Genomic DNA, 24,895 nt, shown 5'->3' with positions numbered 1-24,895 from the left:
GAGGCTGGTGTTGTGGGTGCAGCAGAGCGTAGCATAACTCCCCACGGGAGGAGTATAGCCTCAGGGCAGTGTATGCGGAGGATGGGGGTGATGGTGCAGGGCAGCAGCAGTAATGACACGGAGTCAGTGATGCAGTCCAGGGCCTTTACTCACAGTTCTTATTATCCAAACCACGTGTGCAGGTAACGGCTGCCCACATCGTACTGTGCTCACCAGGTGAGGGGCTCAGACAACTCCCAGATAACTTTGGAGTGCTTCACAGGACCCCCTTTGTGTGTCCTTTGTCTGGCCTTTCTTACCAACCCTTCTGTCCGGCTGCCTCGGGCCTCCTCTTGGTAAACTTGGCGCCAGTTTCCCTGACCCTATGTGGTGCCTTCCTAGCGGGTGTAGCGAGGGGCTGCGCCACATAAAATGTCACAGCCTCCTGTTTCTAGCTGAGGGTCGTTTCCTGCCTCCACTAGTTTCGGGGACAGATCTCCCCCTTTGGCCTGACCCCTCCACGCAGGTGGATTCGGGCGTGCGGTGGCGACTCGCCCGTCCGCACCCCTGAGATCCCTTCGTTCCTCGTTCCTGGAGTCTTCTCCGCTCCTCTTCCTTCCTTCTCCCTCTTCCAGGCCTGGGCCTCTGTTACTAGGCCCGCCTCCGGAGCAGAGCTCATGCAGAGCCCCTGCTCCCTGCCACTTCTGCTCAGACTTCTCTGCACTGAACTAAGATGGTGCCCACCTTTTATACTCCCTTCTCAATGCACCCAGGAACTGCTTCCTCCCTGCTCCTGCACTACAGGGTTCCCCTTCCTCAGTGTTCCCTCCCCCCACTCCAGCCAGATACAGGGACTGTCGTGCCCATCTCAGGGGCATATTGGTCGCCCTGCCCCACGGCAATGTGGTGTAATGCATGCAGGTGTCGGGTCCTGATCCACACTACATCCTTACCTGAGAGTGAGATATCACACCTCTGGGTGAGGTGCAATACCTCTGTAGCAACCGAGCCCTCAGGGTGCTATAGTTCCATTTATCTTCAGCCTAGGTGACGTATTGCGATACAGGGCCGTGATTTTGGCTATAAAAGGGTCCCCTAGACCCCTACCACAAGCTTTTTAAGAGAATCATATATGGCGTGCCAGGAGACTCTATTGAATGCTTTCTCAGCATCCAACGAGAGTATCTAATTACAAATTTTTAACTGCATCTAGCCCAGGAAATACTTTGTGCCTAGTAGCAGGGTCTGCTAGTCAGCGGATTATCCCGTCTGTTAAGCAAGCTACACCACCTGTAGTTTGGACACTTCATTTTTTCAAAGGAAATGCTTCGGGACCACGGGATACTCAGTGAAGAGCATCAGGAGGCACCCCAAGGCATAGGGGCTCGGACTGGCAGTAGGATGCCTTGCAGTGGACAGCCGAGCTCGATCCTTATAAAAGCTTTTTAACTGCAGCAGCTTTAGTGGACGCTACTTGAGCTGGAATTACGCGGCTGCTGGCATGAGACTTGCCCTCCAATAGATCCTTGTAAATGGATTTAAAGTGTATTTATTCAAATTAGAGAGACAATTTAAATTAAAAAGCTTAGAGCTGCCTCCACCACAGTGGGGCTCGCTCGACCCACCAGCGGACAGGCACCAGTATTGGGAGAGGGGGGCTGGCCGTCAGGGTTCACCGCGGCTCTGGCACAAACCCGGCGACACGGAGGTGGCACGGGCAGGAGCGGACTGAACGTGTCGGCTTCTCACTTTTTTGATTTTAGAAGGGCATGACATGCCTATATCTGTGTCTCCCCCTCCTTTTACTCCTCCACCTCTTTTCTTTTCGCATGACTATATGTACTTGTCACTTTTCCATGTGTTAGTTGTGTCTTCTGAGCAGTTTGTCAGCTTTTGGACACCTTTGGAAGTGTTTTCTATGTGTTTCTATGTGTTTTTGTTTGCCTGCCATTGGTTTTAACGGTGTTCGAAGGTGTTCGACGAACAGTTCGACGAACAGTTCGGCGAACACACGGGTGTTCGACGAACCGAACCGAACTCGAACACTACGGGGGTGGCTCAACACTAGTCACGGGTGTGTCAGAGGTGATAGACAGTCTCCCTGCAGTGGTCTGCAGCAGATCTCCACGTTTGGCTATGCAGACAGCTGCCTAGAAAGGAGGCTGTGTTTAGGACCCAGCGACTACCCCCCTTTAGTCTGGGTGTATATATACCTGGTGTGTCTAGGTGGACGTCGCCGGTTATATTCATTCCTACTTGGAACTTGGCTGAAGTAGCATCACATCCTTTTTGGAGTCTTGAGCCCGTGTGCCCTGTTGGAGTTTCTTCTAAAGCTAAGTTGTAATTCACCTGCGTTGCTTACCCCTTTTGTCTTTAGAATGCTGGCGGAGGTTGACTAGTTCTCATCTCCTTCCACCCCCAGTTGCAGCCTTACGCCAGGGATAGTAGGGAGAGGCACATGATCGGCGACAGCTGCGGAGGCTGTATAGGGACAGTAGAGGAAGACAGGGTGACACTAGTCCAGTTTAGGAGGTTACCACTTCCCCTTTCCCTAGTGTCTGAGCTCCCTTTACCTTTCTCCCCTGTTTTGCACCCACTCCTGGCGTGACATTATAACTGGCCGAGCACGTTTTCTCGAAAAAAAAAAGACACAAATCTGACACTTTGGGTTCCATTTTTTTTGGAGCTCTTGACCTCATCTATGATGACCCTGACCGAGTCGCCTTGGCTGAGTCTAAGCTATGTCGGTTTCGGCAGGGGATTCGGTCAGTGGAAACATACAGTTCGGAATTCCGTAGATGGGCAACGGATTCCAAATGGAATGACTCAGGCCTTAAAAGTCAATTTTGTGAGGGGCTAAGGAAAGGTTGAAAGATGCCTTGGCTGTATATGATACCCCTCAGTCTTTGGAGGCTGCCTTGTCTTTGGCCATAGGCGCCTTCAGGATAGACAGGTGCGACCTCCTTCTCCGGAGCCTTCTTGTCGGGGTTGGGTACCTTTGCCAAGGGAGAGGTCTGCGAGTGAACCAGTACTGGGGGAAGTGGAGGAAACTATGCAGTTAGGGGGTGTCTCTACATCATACATCTCCACGGAGATTCACTAGAAAAAAGGCCTATAGGTAATGAGGGGGATCCCCTCCAGCTAAAGTATTTTCACTTATAGAGGAAACAAAGAGGGAGCACTAGATCAAAAGTAATTAATATATCAAAAAAGTTTATTATATCAAAATAATTTAAAATATGTTATAGTATAGATATAGTCATTTACATAGATGCAGGGCATAAACTTAGTACAGAAGGTTTTGAGAGACCTATGAGCTGGACTATTAGATTGTTTATTTCCCTTTACTCCCCTCTTCCCCTTTTAAGTCCAATGTAAGGGATCATACATAATTTAGGGGAGGTATAGAGGGTTTCCCTGTGATTTATATGAAAAGTATATTGTGGTCAAAGGTGACCCTATAGGTATAGTTAAGTAGATAACATTGGAAAGGTATGTTACCTGTAGACATTTGAGTGTAGTCCTAGGATTGCTCACTTGTTACCTCCACGGAGATTTGCAAGAAAAAAGGCGTATGTTTTTTTTGTGGCAAAAAGGGACACTTTGTTGGGACCTGTCCTTCAATTCCTAAACAAAAAGAGACTCGATTAACTCTCGGTAGTCTGGAGTTGGATAAACAAGAGGTGCATTTGTGGCCAAAATGCAGTTCCCGGTGCTAGAGAGCAAAATCAAAAAAAATTCTGTGTTTGTTGACAGTGGAGCCGGGGTCAGCATGGTTGATGCTGAGTTTGTGAAAACGCATAGTCTCGCTTGCTGTGCTTTAGCTGAACCTATTTCCATCTTTGCCATTGACTCGGCCCCACTTGCACAGAAAGCATTTACTCATATTGTACATAATGTGAAACTGAGGGTGGGATCAGTTCATTGTGAAATCATCCCTTGCTATGTTTTGGAAAATCTCCCTACTCCGATTGTTTTAGATATCCCCTGGCTTGTTAAACATAATCCATTGGTGGATTGGCAAACCGGGGAGATTATTGAATGGGGAGATTACTGCCATGAGAACTGTCTGAATGTTTCCATTGCTGCTGTTTCTACGGAGTTTCTGCCTGCTTTTCTGTCTGGTTTGTAGGGTTTTTTTTCTGAGAAGGGGTGTCAGGATTTGCCTCCTCATCGTGCTTATGATTGTCCTATTTGCCTGACCTCCGGAGCTAAACTACCAAAGTCCAGACTGTATAATCTTTCTGGCCCTGAGAGACGAGCCATGAAGGATTTCATTGCGGAAAGTCTGGAGAAGGGATATATCAGACCCTCATCTTCGCTCGTGATGGCAGGGTTCTTCTTTGTGAAGAAAAAATATGGTGGTCTATGTCCCTGTTTAGATTTCTGGGAATTAAATCAAATTACCATCCGTGATTCATATCCTCTTCCTCTGATTCCTGATTTGTTCAGCCAAGTTGTGGGAGCTAAGGTATTCTCCAAGTTGGATTTAAGGGGAGCCTATAATCTGGTTAGAATCAGAGAAGGGGATAAATTGAAGACAGCGTTCAATAACCCGGAAGGTCATTTCGAGAGTCTGGTTATGCCTTTTGGCTTGACCAATGCACCTGTGGTATTCCAGCATTTCATAACTGATACGTTTCACCATTTGGTGGGGAGGTTTGTGGTGGTCTATCTGGACGATATTTTGGTTTATTCACCTTATTTTGAGACCCATCGGGGGCATGTTAAGCAGGTGCTCCAGATATTAAGGGATAACAAGCTCTATGCCAAACTAGAGAAATGTGTTTTCGCTGTTCAGGAGGTGCAATTTTTGGGTACTTGTTGTCATCTTCAGGTTTTCTGGGCTTTACTAATTTTTACAGGAAATTCATCCAAAATTACTCTGTTGCAGTGAAACCCCTTACTGACATGACTAAGAAGGGGTCTGATTTTTCCAAATGATCGGATGCTTCCCTCCAGGCTTTTTCTTCCTTAATGAATCGTTTTGCCACTGCACCTATACTCAGTCAACCCGATGTTTCTCAACCCTTTATTATGGAGGTCGATGCTTCGGTTGTTGGGTTGGGGCTGTGTTGTCTCAGTGTTCGTCCCCTGGTAAATGGCATCCATGAGCCTTCTTTTCTAAAAAATTGTCTTCAGCTGAGAGAAATTATGACGGGGGTAATAGGGAACTTTTGGCGATCAAATTGGCGTTCGAGGAATGGCGTCCATCCTATTACTGTTATTACTGACCATATGAATCTGTCATATCTCCAGTCAGCTAAACGTCTCAACCCTAGGCCAGCCAGATAGTCCCTGTTTTATACTAGGTTCAATTTTGTTGTCACTTTTCGTCCAGAGGTCAAAACGTCAAGGCTGATGCTTTGTCCCGGAGCTTCCCTGGTGGTGGTGACCATGAGAACCCTGCCCCGATATTACAGAAAGGGGCAGTTATTTTTGCTCTTTTTCCTGAACTGGAGGGTGAGGTGCTGGAGGCACAGGGGGACACCCCAGTCTCCTGCCCATCAGGAAAATTATTTGTACCACCTGATCTGCACCGTATAGTAATCAAGGAACAACATAACTCTCTGCTTGCTGGGCATCTAGGTGGTAAGGTAACCGCGGACCACCTCTTTCGTCGTTTTAGGTGGCAGGGGTTGCATCGGGGTGTAATTCAACACATAGCTGTTTGAAGTATTTGTGCACATTGTAAGGTTTCGCACACCCGTTCGTCTGGTACTCTTCTTCCGCTGCCTATCCCTAGCAGGCCATGGACACACTTGTCCATGGATTTTATTACTGACCTACCGGTTTCTGCAGGCAAAATGGTGGTTTTGGTAGTAGTAGATAGGTTCAGTAAAATGGTTCACTTTGTCGCTTTACCTGCACTTCCCAATGCTAAGACACCTGCTTAGGTGTTCATAAATGAGATGGTGAAGATTCACGGGGTTCCCTCCGATGTGGTGTCTGATCGGGGAACCCAGTTTGTTTCCAAGTTCTGGAAGGCATTCTGTTCTCGACTGGAGGTGCAGCTGTTATTTTCCTCAGCCTTCCACCTTCAGTCGAATGGTCAGACCGAGCGGGTCAATCAGAACTTGGAGACATACCTCAGGTGTTTGGTCTCCGAAAATCAGGAGGATTGGGCATCCTACTTACAGCTTGCAGAATTTGCAATCAATAATCATCGTCAAGAATCCACTGTCAGGTCACCGTTTTTCGGTGCATACGGTTATCATCCTCAGTTTGGTACTTTCAGTGGGGGAGGAGCTTCAGGAGTTCCTGAAGAGGAACGGTTTGCTTCGTCACGCTCCTCGGTGTGGCAGGGTGTTCTGTGTAATTTGAAGACCATGGGTGACAGGTATAAACATATGGATGACAGAAAACGCTTGCCAGGTCCGGACCTTAGTGTAAATGACTTTGTGTGGTTGTCTAACAAGAATATAAGATTGAAAGTTCCTTCTTGGAAATTGGGACCTAGGTTTATTGGTCTCTACAAAATTACCGCCGTCAATAACCCAGCAGCGTTTCGTCTTGAACTTTCTCGGGCCCTTAAGGTTCACAATGTGTTCCACAGGTCCTTACTCAAAAGGTACGTAGAAACTCTTGAGCCCTCACCTCTTCCACCGCCCCCAATAATGGTTGATGGTAATTTGAAGTTTGAGATTTCGAGGATAGTAGATTCTCGTCTCCAACGTCATTCTCTGCAATACTTGGTGCACTGGAAAGGCTATGGTCCGGAGGCGAGGACTTGGGTTTCAGTGTCAGAGGTGAAAGCTCCCAGATTAGTTCGCTCTTTTCACACCTCTTATCCTGAGAAAGCCGGTCCTGAGTGTCCGAAGGACACTCTTAGAGGGGGGTACTCTCACGGGTGTGTCAGAGGTGACAGACAGTCGCCCTGCAGTGGTCAGCAGGAGATCTCCACGTTTGACAGCTGCCTAGATAGGAGGCTGTGTTTAGGACCCAGTGACTACTTCCCTTTAGTCTGGGTGTATATATACCTGGTGTGTCTAGGTGGGTGTCGCCAGTTATATTCATTCCTACTTGGAACTTGGCTGAAGTAGCATCACGTCCTCTTTGGAGCCTTGAGTGTGTCCTGTTGGAGTTTCTTCTAAAGCTAAGCTGTAATTCCCCTGTGTTGTTTTCCTCTTTTGTCTTTAGAGTGCTAGCGGAGGTTGACTAGTGCTCACCTCCTTCCACCCCCAGTTGTAGCCTTACACCAGGGATAGTAGGGAGAAGCACGTGATCAGCGACAGCTATGGAGGCTGTATAGGGACGGTAGGGGAAGACAGGGTGACGCTAGTCCAGTTTAGGAGGTTATCACTTCCCCTTTCCTTAGTGTCTGGGCTCCCTTTACCTTTCCCTCCCTGCACCCACACCTGGTGTGACATTATGACAGAAGTACACAATAGTGCAATACCACAAGAGAAATAGCAAAGGATGACAGTGATGGTGGTGCTCAACTGGGTGGTTGTGTAGGGACACAACACCTATAACAACCTTAGAATCCGCAGATGCAGCCCAATAACTAGAGGAAAAAATCTTCGAGATAGCAACTTACTTCAGTAAAGGTATCACAGTAACTGAGCTGTATTTGCAGGAATGAAGAATCCTCGATGGTATAAAATTAAGGTTTTTTTTCAACTAACGCATTTTGATCCCAGACCTTTTCAAGATAAAACAGTGCCAGTCTGGTGCCGAAACCCTTTGGTTAAATAAAAACCTTAATTTTATACCTTTGAGGATACTTCAGTCCTGCAAGCGCAGCTCAGGTACTATGTTACTATACAGCTCATCACTCCTGTAGTATAAATTTTCACATTATGTACAGTATAATATTCGGGAGGAAGTTAACCTTACAGGTGACTGTCAGGGCATGCTCTGACTTATAGTTTTACTCCAGCTGTTAAGCAGAAGGACTCCAGTTTACTGACCCCTACTATAGGGAGTGCAAAGCTATCAATGGCACCTAGTCCTACCCAGCCTGAGGTGGACCACAAGGGTTATCCACTATGTATGAAGAGTGCAATGAATAACATGTAATGTCAGTTTTACATATGAAATATTCACTGTCCAAGTACAGAATGCAATGTTCAGACAGGCCACTGGTGTCCGGATTTCCAAACTGAAGAGGCTCAATGGCATATATGATACTATAGAGTTCAGGTTGGAAGACTGAACTCCGGCTAGTCCGCACCCCACAATTGGTGCTCAGAACGTTAATGTCAGACTTGTGAACCGACCTAAAATTTGGGTTCTTTGTCAGGAAAAAGGACTCTTTTCTAAGCAAGAAGGTAATTTTTACTGTAATTTTCCAGAAAAATACCGCTTAAAATAGTATTGATAAATAGTCGCCATTATATTATGGGATTGCATCCATCATTTGTATATGTCATCTAAAATGTGTAATTTCTATGGTGATAGTTGACTCTTATGTAACGTATATTTTCTGGATTGTGTATAAAGTCTATTGACATGAAACATAAGATAACTTGAGAAAGCGGCATGGCTTTCTGCTCACATAGAGCTCTTTCAATCAATAAAAAAATGATTGCTATAGATGAAGAAGTGAGAGATGACTTGTGCCACCCATTAACACCTTCCCATGGAGCGCCGACCGGACATCATCCACATTACCGCTTGTCATTAATATTAATTGTGCCCAACAATAACTTACACAAGTGTTCCATAAATTCATCAAACAAATCTCCATGTTGTAAAAACACAATATAGTTACTCATCTAGTACTCAAAGAGGTCAGTGCATCGAGATTCGCTATCGATTATCCGACTTCATTTCCAGCAGCGCTTTAATTGATGCCACAATTAGCGGTGAGTTATCATAATATTGCTATTACGCAGTTACAAATGGGATAACATTGGATGGTGTTTATTGAACAAATGCCGTCTGTAAAAGAACTCGCATTAGTGAATAGAATGGATATTCATTTCTCGAAATGGAGATTTAATGAGGTTTTAAGAGGTTTCAGCAATTTTGATTGTACCCAGTACATTCTGACATACAGTATTTCCTAGTCTCAGGCAGCGATGTCCAGCTTATTATATTACATCTGTCTAATGCTATAACAAACTGGCTGCTCGGCTAAAGCCCTTTACACATTTTTCATGCACGTGTGCAACTGCAGTTTCCATAGATCCCATTCATGAGATAGTGGTCAAAAGTATGTTGTTTTGGCCTCCATCTGTCTTGTATACACCATGATTTCTATTATTTTACTATAAGGAAAAGTTTAATAAACTGATCTATTCCATATATTGGTTGTGATATACCTTTATTTTTACATATGAAGCCACTGTATGACATTAATCACAGTCTTCCATTTAACATTTATGTCATGAGTATTTCAGAAGATTGTCCGTATGCCATCCGTATGTCTGTATGTGACATCCGTGTGGCATACGTGTGACATCCGTGTGTCTGTATGTACATGTGACACATCCGTGTGCCATCCGTGTTACATGTACCAGAGCCTATGAAAAGCATTACAGTTTGTGCTGATCCCAGGCACTGGCTGCTGAAGGCAACTTTCATCATTGTCCCCTGCTCCCACTGAGATCATCGCGAGCAGGAGACAATGCTGGGAGTTGTATTCAACCCTGGAAGAGTACATCCAGTGTAAAATGAAGAATTAAATAAAAAAAAATGGTGTAGGCTCCTGCGTCATTTTTGTAACCATCAAAGGGAAAGCCAACCACTGTTGGCTGATATTACTAGCAAGGGAAGGGGCCATTAGGTCAACATGTTACCTGGCTATTAATAAAAGCTCACAACTGTTTGATTAGCATTTACTGGCTAGATTACAGCGGGACCCCAGAAAAAATTGATGTAGGGTCCCCTTATAAAATCTAACCAGCAAAGGCTAAACAGACAGGTGTGGGCTGGTATTAATAGCCAGGGAAGCGGCCATGGATCCTGGCCCCCTCCGAGTCTAATAACATCAACCCTCAGCGGCCCAAGAAATTGCACATCAATAAGATGCACCAAATCTGGTGCTTAGCTTCGGCTCATCCCACTTGCCTTTGTGCGGTGACAAGTGGGGTAATAGGGTTGGGGTTCATGTCAGCCTTGTATTGGTAGCTGACATGAAGTCCAGGGGTGATTAATTGAGAGGTGTCTATAAAACGCCTCCATTACTAATCCCATAATAAAAGTTTGTAAATAAACACAGAGCCTGAATACAATCCTTTATTTGAAATAAAAGTCCACACTGGTTTACACATTTATTTAAAAATAAAAAACGAATTAATAATCGCCTTATGCCTATTCCCAGAAGCCATTGTCCCCTGTAAAAAAAAATAAAAAATAAAAAACAATAATATGCCTCACCTGTCCAAAATGGCAAGAATCCATAGTGTCCCACGCTGTAATCCATCTCTGCGATATTTGGTTTACAACCTGGACAGTGGCATGAGGCTAACATCCAGGCTGCAAACCATGAGACAATGAGCTGCTGGAAGAGCAGCTTCAGTGACTAGCAGAGGGTACCGCCAGACACTGAATCTGCGTCCCCACGGGCAGTTCACGATGAAATGTGGTGACCTCAGTGAGATCACCGCTAGCACCGTCATTTACTTCACCTAAATGCTTGTTTACACTACATCATACCCCTGTCCTGATATAATAGGTCATGGTTTGTTTACACCACTGTCTCACACAAAGCTATTTTTGGTCATATAGGGTCCAAAAAGATTTTGTAGGTTAGCGGTTCAGTGGGGTCGCAAAGCCTCTTCAGAATTATTGCTTAAGTGAATTGGGGAGCATTGTAATGTAATTGTCAACACTATAAAAAGAGTACGTAGTATAAAAAATTAAAACACAGGGATGGTTCAGTTACTATTTAGGAAGTGTCCGCTGTTTCGAGTGCACTTGTGCTCTTTGATACCAGAGGCAGAACATATGTAACTATTAACAGTCAGTATGAGAAAAATCAAACCGAGGCATTCCACAGGGCAACATCATCTCTGGGACAGACGGGCCAGATCTCAACTCTCACCCCCATCTAATTTCTCTGCTTATCTTGCGGTGTTGTGTGAAGGTCACAACACCTATAAAATTTTCCAAAAGTGTTGTAGCTGCCGCAGATACCCCTCGTCCAGTTATCCTACTGGTCTGTAGTAGGCATAAAACACCGACTAATCAAATGGCACACTTGACCACACTATTTCTATCAAACATACAATGTCGAGAACGTCTTTGTTGTATTGTATGTAGAAAAATTGTCTTGATGAAGGATCTTTATGACTCTGAAACGTGTTGACCATTCGTCTGTGGAATCAATAAACTACATGGTGCAAAGAAATTTTCGACATTGTACGTTTGATGAAACCTTATTTACCATGAAAATCACAAATAATTAGGGATGGACGGACCGCTGGAAGTTCGGGTTCTGGTAACCGACCCAAAATTTATGTAAAGTTCGGTTCGGGTACCAGAACAGTACCCGAACTTCAACCAGAACCTGAACCCCATTGAAAATCATGGATGCCCGAATTCTGAAAGGAAAAAAAATCTCTCTCTCTCTCTTCCCCTACCCCTTCCCCACGTATTTACCTACTGGACTCTGAACACTGCAACGGACTTTCACAAAAAGTCCGTACTCAACGTTTTGCCCCAACACATCGAACATTTCAGGTCGAGTTCACCCATCTCTACAAATAGTTTATAAAATGAGTAAATGTACGAAGATATTAATTGAAAAGAATAAAAAAAAATGTATAAAACCTTGTACTAAAATAATCATCTAAAATCCTAATAAAAATAATGATGATAATAATACTACTACTACTAATAATACATATATCTAAATGCAATCAATTGCAATCTGGAACATGTATCAGATATTCCATGAGGCCCTCACTGCTAAATAATATAATTAATTACTTTTATTGAATATTTAATTGGATAAATATATTCCATTAGGGCCCCATGGAACATCTGATACATCTCCTGGATTGAAATTGATTGGATTTAGATATATGTATTATCACTGTAATTACTTTTGTTAGAATTATTTCATTATTATATTTCTAGGTTTAGGTTTCATAAAAGATTTCATTCTTCTCATTTAATATCTTTGTATTTTTCTGAGAGTAAATTAGGTGTCATTATGATGTTAAAATTAGGTATCTAGGGTGTCAGTGATTTTGAATGCCTGCGTCTGGTCAAATTCTGTGACGCATGAGATGGGAAACATCACCAAACCTTTTCTCTTCATTGACACCGAGAAGTGTGCTGTCTCCCATTAGTCAACTTGTCCTGTAATATATTAGCAACTCCCAAAAGCTTAACCCTCAGTATAAGGCCACGGCCCCACTATCAGTATTTGGTCAGTATTCGGTCAGTATTTTTTCTCAGGAGCGGGAGCCAAAACCAGGAGTGGGTGATAAATGCAGAATTGGTGACTTGTTTCTATTATACCTTTTCTCTGATTGTTCTTCACCTGGTTTTGTCTTCCACTCCTGAGAAAAATTACTGACCGAATACTGACAGTGGGGCCGTGGCCTAAACTAGTTATAACAGTGAGGAAAAGAGGTCCTATAAAGGGAAATAAATAAATAAAGCTGAGCAAAAAAATGTCCGAGCCCCTGGTCCAGTGGCCTCTTTGGTAGTCCATACCTTCTACACCAGAGCCCTGTGAACCTCCTCCTATCTGTCACCACACCCGGTGTGACGTCATCTGTGTGTCACATCACACCGGGCCTACTAATCAGAGGAGGCACTGAGGATCCCAGCGGATAGGGGAGGTTCAAAAGACTCTGGTCTGTCCGCCGTGGACTACCAGCTGCTGAACTATGGTCCAGAGAATCTTTTTGCTAAACTTTAGTTATATGGGATTGGGCGACCATAACTAAGGCTCTTTCTTTACTGACCTCATAAAGATTGCAGAGGCTGCTTCAGCACAAAATAAACACTTAAAGGCATTAACCACATAGGGATTGCATGTTCTCCAACTGTGTGATTGACTTGCTATTTGCATGTATTGTATATAGTGTCGTAGTTACTGGGGCATGTATCGTCTACTCATATTACTTTCTTTTAATTTTTTTTTCTTTCCTCTTTATTCTTTATTTTTAGCATTCGATCTCCCTTTTTGAAAATCTTTATTGTGGCATCGGACCAGGCTTGTTAATTATTAAAGGGAATCTGTCAGCAGAGTTTTGCTATGTAATCTGAGAGCACCATAATGTAGTAGCAGAGACCCTGATTACAGGGATGTGTCACTTACTGGACTGGGTTTTGCTGTTTCAATACAACCAGTGTTTTATCAGCAGGAGATTATCATTACAGTACCACTTGACATGTGCAGGGTAGTCCAACCACACCCCCAGCACCGATTAGCAGCTCTCTGTCACCATACATTGTACACAGAAAGCTACCAATCAATGGTGTTTGCAGGGTTATACACAGCTCAACAACTGAGCTCTGTAGATCTGCTGCAGAGAAACCTGTGACTCTATAATAACTGCTGCACCCAGTCATTACACCATACTGTGTTTAAATACAGTACAAGTGCCATAAGGTATATCATACTTTGGCCAAATAAAACTTCCAAACATTTGTCAAAACAATAATAATATTATACAGTGTTCCCACCATAAAAAATAATGCATTGGCTAGTGTCTGAGTGGTGGTCTCATAATGTCTAAGCAGATAGCACCATACTATAATTAAATAACATCAACCCAGAGTGTCAAAATGACAGCTCAACACATACTAATACAATAAAAGGGCTAAAAAATAATTAAAAGGGTTATTCTATTAAGATCATGTATCATCTTATCTCAGGTTATATGATGAATGTATGATTGCTGATGAGAACCTCACTGATCCAAAGAACGGGGGTCCCAAAGTGCCCTGTGTGAATGGAGTTATAGTCAGCATGTGCAATGCAACTACCTCCCTGTTTTTTGTTTATAGGGGTGGTGGTTGCACATGCTCACTTCTGCTCCATTCACAAAGGAGACTTTGAAACCCTCATTCTCTGGATCATTCTAGGTCTCAGCAGTCAGACCCCCAGAGATTATACATTTTTCATGTATCCTGTGGATAGGAAAAAAACTGTTCTGTATAGGGCAACCCCTTTAACGATGCCATACAATTAATATTGAGATTAAGGATGGGCACAAGCCTCAAGTGCCAGGCCTTTTAGGTCACCCCTTTCAGCATGAGCAGCTAATGTGCACAATGCAATAGTTCATACACCCCAAAGGCCGGACTGTATTGGATGTTGTAAATGGTCAACCGTGGACAATCAGATGTCTATTTTCTCCCTTCGTATGTGCTATCATTCACTATTTTCATATGCTCTCAATTTTAGAAGGCGTCATACTGTTAATAGCAATTCATTTGGAAATTTCTGCTTTTGTAAAGCTTTCATATTTTCTCTAAATTCATATTTATAATATATTATTCAAATTAATTTTACTTTCTGACTTTGAGTTATGGGTCTGTAAACCAAACACACCAAAGTAAAGAGTGTCCAGGCTTTATGTATGTGTCCTGTCATGTACTTTGTAGGGAGATGAAGTTTATTGATGTCTGTTCTAGTCAGGCATTCTCTCCCTGATTTTATCTCTAAGCTCCGTCTCGTTATTTTCCAGGGGTGAGCCTGTTGATCCCGCATGAGGCGATTGCAGAAGACAACTCATGGGAAATCTATCTGTCAGTCAATCAAGGGGAACCAAGGTAAGGAGAATGATGGGCATGTGTTAATGGAAACAAACAGAACAGTCTGAAATGAGAAAAGTGTTCTTTGTTTCAGGTCAGTGATACAGAATGATTGGAGTGGGAGCCTCGAATGGCTCTAGTTGGATCTCATGACAAGCCCTTTAGATAGAGTATAAGTGATTTATATTTTTATATGGTTTAGATTCAGTGATAACCAAAACTACATCTCCAGGAATATATTTTCATGAGATGCAGGAAGTAACACTTTTGTCTAGTTTATTAGCACACAACTAGATAAGAGGCTATGTATAGTCCTACTATAAGGAATAACATGAGCATCAGGTTCTTCTCATTTTAGACCCTCATTGAAGGTCATCAGCACGTTATTAATGAGCTAATAAGCAATTAGGTCACCAACATTTAATCTTGCAATAAAAAAGTTAGGAAATATTATTATTATGAAAAAGCCAAGAAGAAAAAAAAATTGCATTGCCATGGGTCTAGAGCAAGGGTGGGAAATTATTTTTCCCGAGAGGCCACATGTGAGACCGTGACTGTTGTGGAGGGCCGAACCAATATTCTGCTCAATATTAATGTTAACATATTAATTATAATTAGTTTATATCAATATTAATTGTGTCACTTAATATTGAGCAGTTTGCCCAACTCTGGTCTAGAGCTTTATCTTTAACTACAGGATAATTCTGAAAATCAGTAACAATAAATAACTCCTACTCCTAGGTGTATTATCCAAGTTCTGCACTTTTACATTCACTTCTTTGACAGGAGAATTGCGATGAGGGTCTTCTCACCATCCTGATATATCTCGAGTAAATGAACTTGGCTTGTGCATTGAGCAAAGTGGCTACTGGATCCAGACATTCAAATGGTAGATGGATTCAGCACTAATGTGGCTAAAGCTTAAAAGGGACCTTCAACTAACTTTGCATAAATCAATTGTACAGTTGAATATAATAAACTTTGTATTATATCTTATAAGAGAAATCACCTTCCTTCTCCATTTATTAGCCACGTCCTCTCCTACCTGCCGCCTAAACTTGCCATTTACTCTGAGAAAAACAGATCAAAACATGCTTACTCAAACAAGATGGACTGAGTGTTCCCTGGGTGTCGTATTACACAGCCCATTATACTTTATGAAGATGGGAGGGTGTAGGAGTGAGGAGCAGGGTGAAGAAACAAGTAAAGGAAAACATAAAAAGATTGTGATGAACTTTCTAACAAGTCTTTTACCTCACCCCAGAGCTGATTCACGTCCTGACAACTGAGTACTGCAGTATAATTTCCTCCATGCTGCTGTTTAATGTATCTGTATGATAAAAAAATGAACAAAGGGCAGGAATCTCTCTCTCTGTGTTGTATTGTGCATGGCGGAGATCACAGCAGCCATTCTACCCTCCCCAGCTCCCAGTGGATTACAAATGAAGAGATAAAATATGCAAAGGGGAAAACTGGTGAATATGTAGGATACCAATCATATAATGGTGAGAAACAATGTTATTCCTCATATACATTTGAATTTACCAGTTCTACTGGACTTTATTCAATTTGCAGGAAATTTATTCTTCACAAGTTTAATGTCCCTTACTGTGCTCTGGGGTCTAAAGAGACCCCAGAGGTTGGTAAATGTAAGATGAAGAAAAAAATATTAACAACCAATGTATTGCTAGTGTCTCCTGTATGGTCCTTGGCGCCTCCTCTTACCACTGGAGCGAGCTAAAGCCACCTTTATCTTTACACATGGCCATAACTTCCGGCCATGGCTAGACCCGAGATGTCCCTGTACATGCGCAGGGACTTCTCAGGCCTAGTTGTGGCCATTAGTCCCAGCCTACAGTGCTTGCTGTAAAGTCACAGCACACGTCCTGAAATCACAATGTCCCGCAACCTTACGACATGCATGCACAGATATGTCCCGGGCCTGGTCTGTGTTGGGCGTCTCAGTCTAGCTTGAATAGGCCCAAGGTTTCAATATGCAGAAGTAGTAAGAAGAGGCAACAGAGATCGTACAAGGGAAAGCATGGATTGGAGTTGGCTGGGAGGTGAGTGGTAAGGTGAGCATTAGTTTTTACATTTTAAAAATTTAAGTCAACTCTTATAAATTCCCTCACCTCTACTAACACTTCAATGAATGATCATCACCACTCAACGGACATACTAATTGTTATAGGGATGGTTGCAAACAACTTTATTAATAATGGAAAGCAACCGAACCCGGGGTCCGCGATGCAGCCTGGAAGACTGCGGCCGAACACCTTCCGGGTAAGAAGGTAAAACAACCAACAGAAATAACAATCCCTTCCGTGTTACTGCACACCGTAACGGGAATAGGGATTCACACTATCTCTGTTAACTGCACGAGAGATGTGCGACAAATAATGTATCCGTAGCCCTGTTTATTGCACAGGGACTACACAGCAGACGCTAGGATGTGTGTGTGTTTCACGCCGGCGTATATGTGCTCCTAGCCGGCGTGCTACCGGACTGAGGAGTATCTCTCCACATGGCTTACAGGCGGTGCTGGGAATACGGCGTCTGCAGACTGCTCGGGGTGTATGGCGACCCCTTTGTCGGAGCCAGACTGTCAGACGAAGTTACCTGCCTCCCTCCATCTAAGGCTGCCTATCCCCCGCTAAACCTGCCTGACAGAAGCTAAAGCACACGTGGAGCCCAAACGACAAAGCGTCCACACCATTACACCATCATAGCTCAATGATCAGAGCGCACCGCCATGTTTGTGGGCGGGCTATTTCAAGATTAAGCCCTGCCCACCATCGCATTATTGGTGACGTCACCCGCGACCAATCAGGCGGTGCCAGGTCACCGGATCAGCTGACTCCCAAATCACCAATCACGGTCTGCCATGTCACGGACATGCTCAGTGCAGTGAATCCTGGACTTAGGCTGTAGCAGCCCTGTCTCCCTCCGCAACCTACGCTTCATGTTGCTAGGAACAAACACCCAAGAGACAACCTGTACATCTTGTGCACCAGCTAGGCATTGGGACCAACAACAATGCTGAGCAGCATTTGCCCTGGCTGGACCAGAATGAGAGACCACAGAATCCACTGATGATTCTAAACCCGTTTCAGATCCAGCCAATGCCTAACACTAATGCTGTAGCTACTACTCAAATGATGCAATAAGTGTAATTTATCTAAATTCCCCTACACAAATTATTCATATATAGTGGTATAATACAATAGTTTGTACCATTAATGTAGTTCCACAACAATAAACTGTAATATTTCCCAGTTATTGCTATTTTCTTGGATGTTTTTAGCATTAAATGTTTGTAGATTAAAGATATCGTGTAGTTAGTAAAACAGTATCAAAAACTTAAAAATATATTTTTACAGAGGTTTTCCAATGGTGACCCTAAAGTGTTGATTATGTGAACAATTTTCAATATAAACCTTTGACTGGAGGGGGTTTCCTAAGATTTGAAAAACTTTGTTTTATTGCAAAAAATAGGTAAATTTATGGCTGCTAAACAGTCCCCAAAATGCCATTAAGGTTGGAACTTATATATGTCAGGCTTTCCTTTGGCTTTCAGTTGAAATTGACACATCGTAAGTGTAACTTTTGGAGCAAAGTCACTCCTACTCCATTATATGGCAGGCGTGTTGCCCTTGTATTCAAAGTTCAGATTGTCAAAAAAAAGCCATTGCCTTGCTGTAGATTTTCAGATAAATCCCATTACAATGTGTAAAAGAGGTAACGTCTCCTGTTAACAGCATTCTACAATTTGCCAGCAAAACCACACGGGACCGACTGATCACAGCTTCAATATTTAACAAAGACAGAAAGTGCAGCAGCCGCCCGCCCTTTCATCGAAGGGAGGTTTACAATGCACATCCTACAGTAGGTCAAATAGGATGAATAGACATTCTTATGTCATTAATATAAAATCGGAAAGGGTAAACATATTGCAAAGAATGGATACATATATGACACGTGTCTATCAATAGCATAGGAGCAATAATCGGATGCATGAAGGAATTAATGTGATGAATTAGTCACATCAGTTTCCATTCACATCATAACTGACTGAGTTCATCCTTATTTGGCACATGCCTTGGGCCAGGCATGCATTTTATTTGGTAGTCATAAGAGAGCAGGATTGAGTTCAAGGGTGGATTACAAAGTAAAAGATGAAATTATTGGACTACACTACCCCAAAAAATTAACAAAATTGAGTTTTCTTAGTTTAGAAAAAAAGTTTATACCCAGGACTGTAACAATGATAATACGTTGTCATCAATTACAATACCATATGCCTGTAGTAAAGAAGGTTTCCTTATCAAAATATAAGGGGATTCTTTACTGTAAGAGCAACAAGGACGGGCTAGAACTAAAATGATGATAAAATATATTTCCCCATAGCTCCTATATAGAACGATGATTCCTACAGCCCCCATATAGTATGATGGTCCTCCACAGCCACCATATAGTATGATGCTTTTCGACAGCCATCATATAGTATGATGGTCCCCCACATCACCCATATGGTGTTATTCCTCCACAGCCCTCACTTAATATGATGGTTCCCCCACAGCCCCAATACAGTATAATGGGCCTCTATAGACCCCATATAGTAAGATGGTCCCCTATAGCCCCCATATAGTATGATGGTCCCCCACAACCACCATATAGTATCTTATTCCTCCACAGCTCTCACATAATATGATGGTCCTCCCCGGCCCCAATACAGTATAGTAGTCCTCTACAGTCCACATATAGTATGAGGGTACCCCACAGCCACCATATGGTATGTTATTCCTCCTCAGCCCTTACATAATATGATGGTCCCCCTACAGCCCCAATACAGTATAATGGTCCTCTACAGACCCCATATAGTATGATGGTCACCTATAGCCTCCATATATTATGATGGTCCCCCACAACCACCATATAGTATGATATTTTTCCACAGTCTCCATATAGTATGATGTTCCCCCACAACCCCATGTAGTATGATGATCCCCACAGCCCCCATATGGTATGTTATTCCTCCATAGCCCTTACATAATATGATGGTCCCCCCACAGCCCCAACACAGTATAATGGTCCTCTACAGACCCCATATAGTATGATGGTCACCTATAGCCTCCATATATTATGATGGTCCCCCACAACCACCATATAGTATGATATTTTTCCACAGTCTCCATGTAGTATGATGTTCCCCCGCAGCCCCCATATGGTATGTTATACCTCCACAGTCCTCACATAATATGATGGTTCCCTTAACAGCCCCAATACAGTATAATAGTCCTTTAAAGCCCCCATAAAGTATGATTGCCCCTCACAGTCCCCATTTAGTATGATATTCCTCAACAGCCCTCACATAATATGATGGTCCCCCCACAGCCCCAATGCAGTATAATGGTCCTCTACAGAACCCATATAGTATGATGGTCCCCTATAGCCCCCATATAGTATGATGGTCCTCCACAGCCACCATATAGTATGATGTTTCCCCACAGCCACCATGTAGTGTGATGTTCCCCCCCAGCCTCCTTAGTTTGATCGTCTCCCACAGCCCACAAAAATAAACCTTATAATCCCTTAATTCAGCCTCCATTTCCTCTTTTATACCTAAAGTAGATGTGGGCGGCATGATGCATTGATGACATCATCCCCTGCATCGTGCAGGACACTAGATGACATTATCAGAGGAGGTTGTTATGGTTAATTCATTAAAAGAGTTTGAAAAGGCACCTGGATAACTTACTTGAGAATGAAAATTAGAGATAAGCAGAAAAGTTTGAACTCCCCTGGTTTGGCATCCAAACCGGTCCTCCATGGCAGATGGACCAGGGCAGTGTTCATTTCTGAGATGGTAAATCTCTGCCTATGATTCTGGGTGCCTTTGCCACATACTAAACCCCCAAGAAGTTATGATATAGTGGTGTGATCTAAATCAAGTTGTTTTGTCAGTACTATTGACTAAGTTTAATAAGACCTCATGATGTTATGGTGGACTAGTAAACAGCAAAGGCAGAAAATTGTTGTCCGGTTGTCACGAGGGACCGAACTGGAAGCATGACTTGGGGAGTTTGAATCTTTTTATTCCCCTCTAGTAGTAGTAATACAAATTATGATCGCAAGAGATAGAAAAGGGATATTGACCCAGGGTTGGAGTGGGGATATTTTCCCCAAGAGGAGAAAAGCTTACCTTTTTTTGCCTTTCTCTGGTAGGTTGAATTAGATGAACTTACATAGTTTTTCAACCATATCAAAAAAGCTATTTTGTTGCTTACATTTAATGGTATTTAGATGAAGCACAAAGGTTTAGGGTTAAGAATAGGGCTCAGAACTGAAACAGCTGTTGTTCAGCAAAAAAATTCTTATTTATTGTACAGATCATGTCTTCGTTTTACAATTATTATATATCTGCAGGGAAACTTACTAGTTTATATGGGTATATTTTTATTGCCAGAGTGGTAAAGGGATGTAGGGGAAGCTTACATGAGACTATATCTTCATCAGCAAGAGAGGAGAGGAGATTGCTGACAAAAGTCACAAAGTGCATGCAAGGGATTTAAGGGGGTTTATAATTAAGAAAAAAACAAAAAAAAACAGAGGCACAGGTCATGTGATGCTGACCCTCAGTGGTAAAGATTCAGTGGTACTGAGGGAGATGTAAAGACAACAAAAAAGATTAAGAGTTGATTCATCAAAGCTTTTTCACCATTATTCTGGTGTAAAAAGCTTTGAAAAGTCACATATTCTTTTCCAAATTGCGAAGTGTTGTGACTTTTGCCATTTTAATGCTGTTTTCTGACAAATACAGTACAGACCAAAAGTTTGGACACACCTTCTCATTTAAAGATTTTTCTGTATTTTCATGACTATGAAAATTGTACATTCACACTGAAGGCATCAAAACTATGAACTAACACATGTGGAATTATATACTTAACAAAAAAGTGTGAAACAACTGAAAATATGTCTTATATTCTAAGTTCTTCAAAGTAGCCACCTTTTACTTTGATGACTGATTTGCACACTCTTGGCATGCTATTAAAGAGCTTCAAGAGGTAGTCACGGGAAATAGTCATCCAACAATCTTGAAGGAGTTCCCAGAGATGCTTAGCACTTGTTGGCCCTTTTGCCTTCACTCTGCGGTCCAGCTCACCCCAAACCATCTCGATTGGGTTCAGGTCTGGTGACTGTGCAGGTCAGGTCATCTGGCGAAGCACCCCATCACTCCCCTTCTTGGTTAAATAGCCCTTACACAGCCTGGAGGTGTGTTTGGGGTCATTGTCCTGTTGAAAAAGAAATGATGGTCCAGCTAAACGCAAACCGGATGGAATAGCATGCCGCTGCAAGATGCTTTGGTAGCCATGCTGGCTCAGTATGCCTTCAATTTTGAATAAATCCCCAACAGTGTCACCAGCAAAGCACCATCACACCTCCTCCTCCATGCTTCACAATGGGAACCAGGCATGTATAATCCATCCATTCACCTTTTTTGCGTCGCACAAAGACACGGTGGTTGGAACCAAAGATTTCAAATTTGTACTCATCAGACCAAAGCACAGATTTCCACTGGTCCATTCCTTGAATTCTTTAGCCCAAACAAGTCTCTTCTGCTTGTTGCCTGTCCTTAGCAGTGGTTTCCTAGCAGCTATTTTACCATGAAGGCCTGCTGCACAAAGTCTCCTCTTATTAGTTGTTGAAGAGATGTGTCTGCTGCTAGAACTCTGTGTGGCATTGACCTGGTCTCTAATCTGAGCTGCTGTTAACCTGCGATTTCTGAGGCTGGTGACTCGGATAAACTTATCGTCAGAAGCAGAGGTGACTCTTGGTCTTCCTTTCCTGGGACGGTCCTTATGTGAGCCAGTTTCTTTGTAGCACTTGATGGTTTTTGCAACTGCACTTGGGGATACTTTCAAAGTTTTCCCAATTTTTCGGACTGACAGACCTTCATTTCATAAAGTAATGATGGCCACTCGTTTTTCTTTACTTAGCTGCTTTTTTCTTGCCATAATACATATTCTAACAGTCTATTAAGTAGGACTATCAGCTGTGTATCCACCAGACTTCTGCACAACACAACTGATGGTCCCAACCCCATTTATAAGCAAGAAATCCCACTTATTAAACCTGACAGAGCACACCTGTGAAGTGAAAACCATTTCTGGTGACTATACCTTGAAGCTCATCAAGATAATGCCAAGAGTGTGCAAAGCAGTCATCAAAGCAAAAGGTGGCTACTTTGAAAAACCTAGAATATAAGACATATTTTCAGTTGTTTCACACTTTTTTGTTAAGTATACAATTCCACATGTGTTAATTCATAGTTTTGATGCCTTCAGTGTGAATGTACAATTTTCATGGTCATGAAAATACAGAAAAAAATTTAAATGAGAAGGTGTGTCCAAACTTTTGGTCTGTACTGTAGGTGGGATAGGGGTGTGACAGGGCATTGTGATCTCACTTTATTCATGATGAGTGACGGTGTTAACTACACCATAATTCTTACTCCAGCAGGGACAGAAGAAAGATTTGTGACAAATTGCACATGGAGGCACGCACCACTTCGTGCACTTCTTATAGAATAAAGCTCCTTGCACTTTGCCTCGCACCATCATCAAGACTGGAGTTTTTCACATCACTCTTGATGAATCGGGGATTAATTATTATGTTTGGAGAAAACAGTACAAATTACGGTAGTTTAAAATATTTATTAATAGCCATTGGGGATTTCTAATATCAACCTGCTTTATGGGATAACGCCTGGATTCGATAATTGCATGCCATTTTCTATACTAAATAACCTACACATGTACAGTGGGGAAAATAAGTATTTGATACACTGCGGATTTTTGCAAGCTTTCCCATCTACAAAGAATGGAGAGGTCTGTAATTTTTATTGTATGTACACTTCACCTGTGAGAGACAGAATTTAAAAAAAAAATCCAGAAAATCATATTGTATGACCACATGACCTTCTCCCATGCTTCCTCTGGATCATCCAGATGGGCACTGGTGAACTTCAAACGAGCCTGGACATGTGCTGGGGTGACCAGGTGGACCTTGCATGCCCTGCAAGATTTTAATACATGATGGTGTAGTGTGTTACTAATGAGACTGTGGACCCAGCTTTCTTCAGGTTATTGACCAGGTCATTCCCGTGTAGTTCTGGGCTGATTCCTAACCTTTTCTCAGAATCATCCTTACCCCACGAGGCGAGATCTTGCATGGAGCCCCACACTAAGGAAGATTGACAGTCATCTTGTGTTTCTTCCATTTTCTAATAATTGTGCCAACAATTGTTGCTTTCTCATCAAGCTGCTTTCCTATTGTCCTATAGCCCATCCCATCCTTGTGCAGGTCTACAATCTTGTCACTGGTGTCCTTAGACAGCTCTTTGGTCTTGGCCATGGTGGAGAGGTTGGAATGTGATTGATTGAGTGTGTGGACAAGTGTCTTTTATACAGGCAATGAGTTCAAACAGGTGCAATTAATACAGGTAATGAGTGCAGAGTAGGAGGGCTTCTTATACAAAAACTAACAGGTCTGTGAGAGCCAGAATTCTTGCTGGTTGGAAGGTGATCAAATACTTATTTCATGCAATAAAATGCAATTTAATTATTTAAAAATCATACAATGTGATTTTCTTTTTTTTCTTTTTAGATTCTGTCTCTCATAGGTGAAGTGTTCCTACGATAAAAATTACAGACCCCTCCATTCTTTGTAGGCGGGAAAACTTTCAAAATCGGCAGTGTATCAAATACTTATTTTCCCCACTGCAAAAATAAACAATAATTTTATTATATCATGACTTAAAATATACAGAATGCCATAAAAGCAGTGATATCATCATGATAACACTTTTTTCCCAGAAAAGAAAGGTATATAAAATAAACATCATGCACAGATGACAATTACAAATGAGTAACTAAGACAAATATTGTCGGTAATACCAGAGTATATGATTACAAAGAATCATTAAAGGGGTATTCCCATCCCTAAGATCCTATCCTAATATGTAGTAGGTGTAATAATCATAATATTAGCAAACACCTCCAATTAGAAACATAGTATAGTTGTTCTGATTCACTATGTAGCTTTCCTCATGTGCAGACATTGCAGGACCTTAGGTATCCATGGTTATGACCACTAGCAACTAGCGTACTGTCTCTATATCACTGGTCATAACCATGGATACCTAAGGACCTGCAATGCCAGTACATAAGGAAAGAGATATAGTGAA

The 24,895-nt window shown here is 42.5% G+C and overlaps 1 protein-coding gene across 3 annotated transcripts in view; it reads left to right on the top strand.

Moving 5' to 3' along the window:
- The window catches only part of UNC5D (unc-5 netrin receptor D), a 1,016,051-nt gene that overhangs the window by 861,228 nt on the left and 129,928 nt on the right, over positions 1-24,895 (top strand). For all 3 annotated transcript variants that reach the window (XM_073653557.1, XM_073653558.1, XM_073653559.1), the window contains one exon: positions 14,580-14,664. In XM_073653557.1, coding sequence (XP_073509658.1) covers positions 14,580-14,664 — 85 coding nt within the window. The remainder of the gene's footprint in view (positions 1-14,579; positions 14,665-24,895) is intronic.

This window comes from Phyllobates terribilis, unplaced genomic scaffold, assembly GCF_046119375.1.
Source record: "Phyllobates terribilis strain yellow unplaced genomic scaffold, ASM4611937v1 Scaffold_11__3_contigs__length_659146591, whole genome shotgun sequence".
NCBI classification, from domain to species: Eukaryota; Metazoa; Chordata; class Amphibia; order Anura; family Dendrobatidae; genus Phyllobates; species Phyllobates terribilis.
This window is presented reverse-complemented; position numbering and strand designations above follow the sequence as displayed.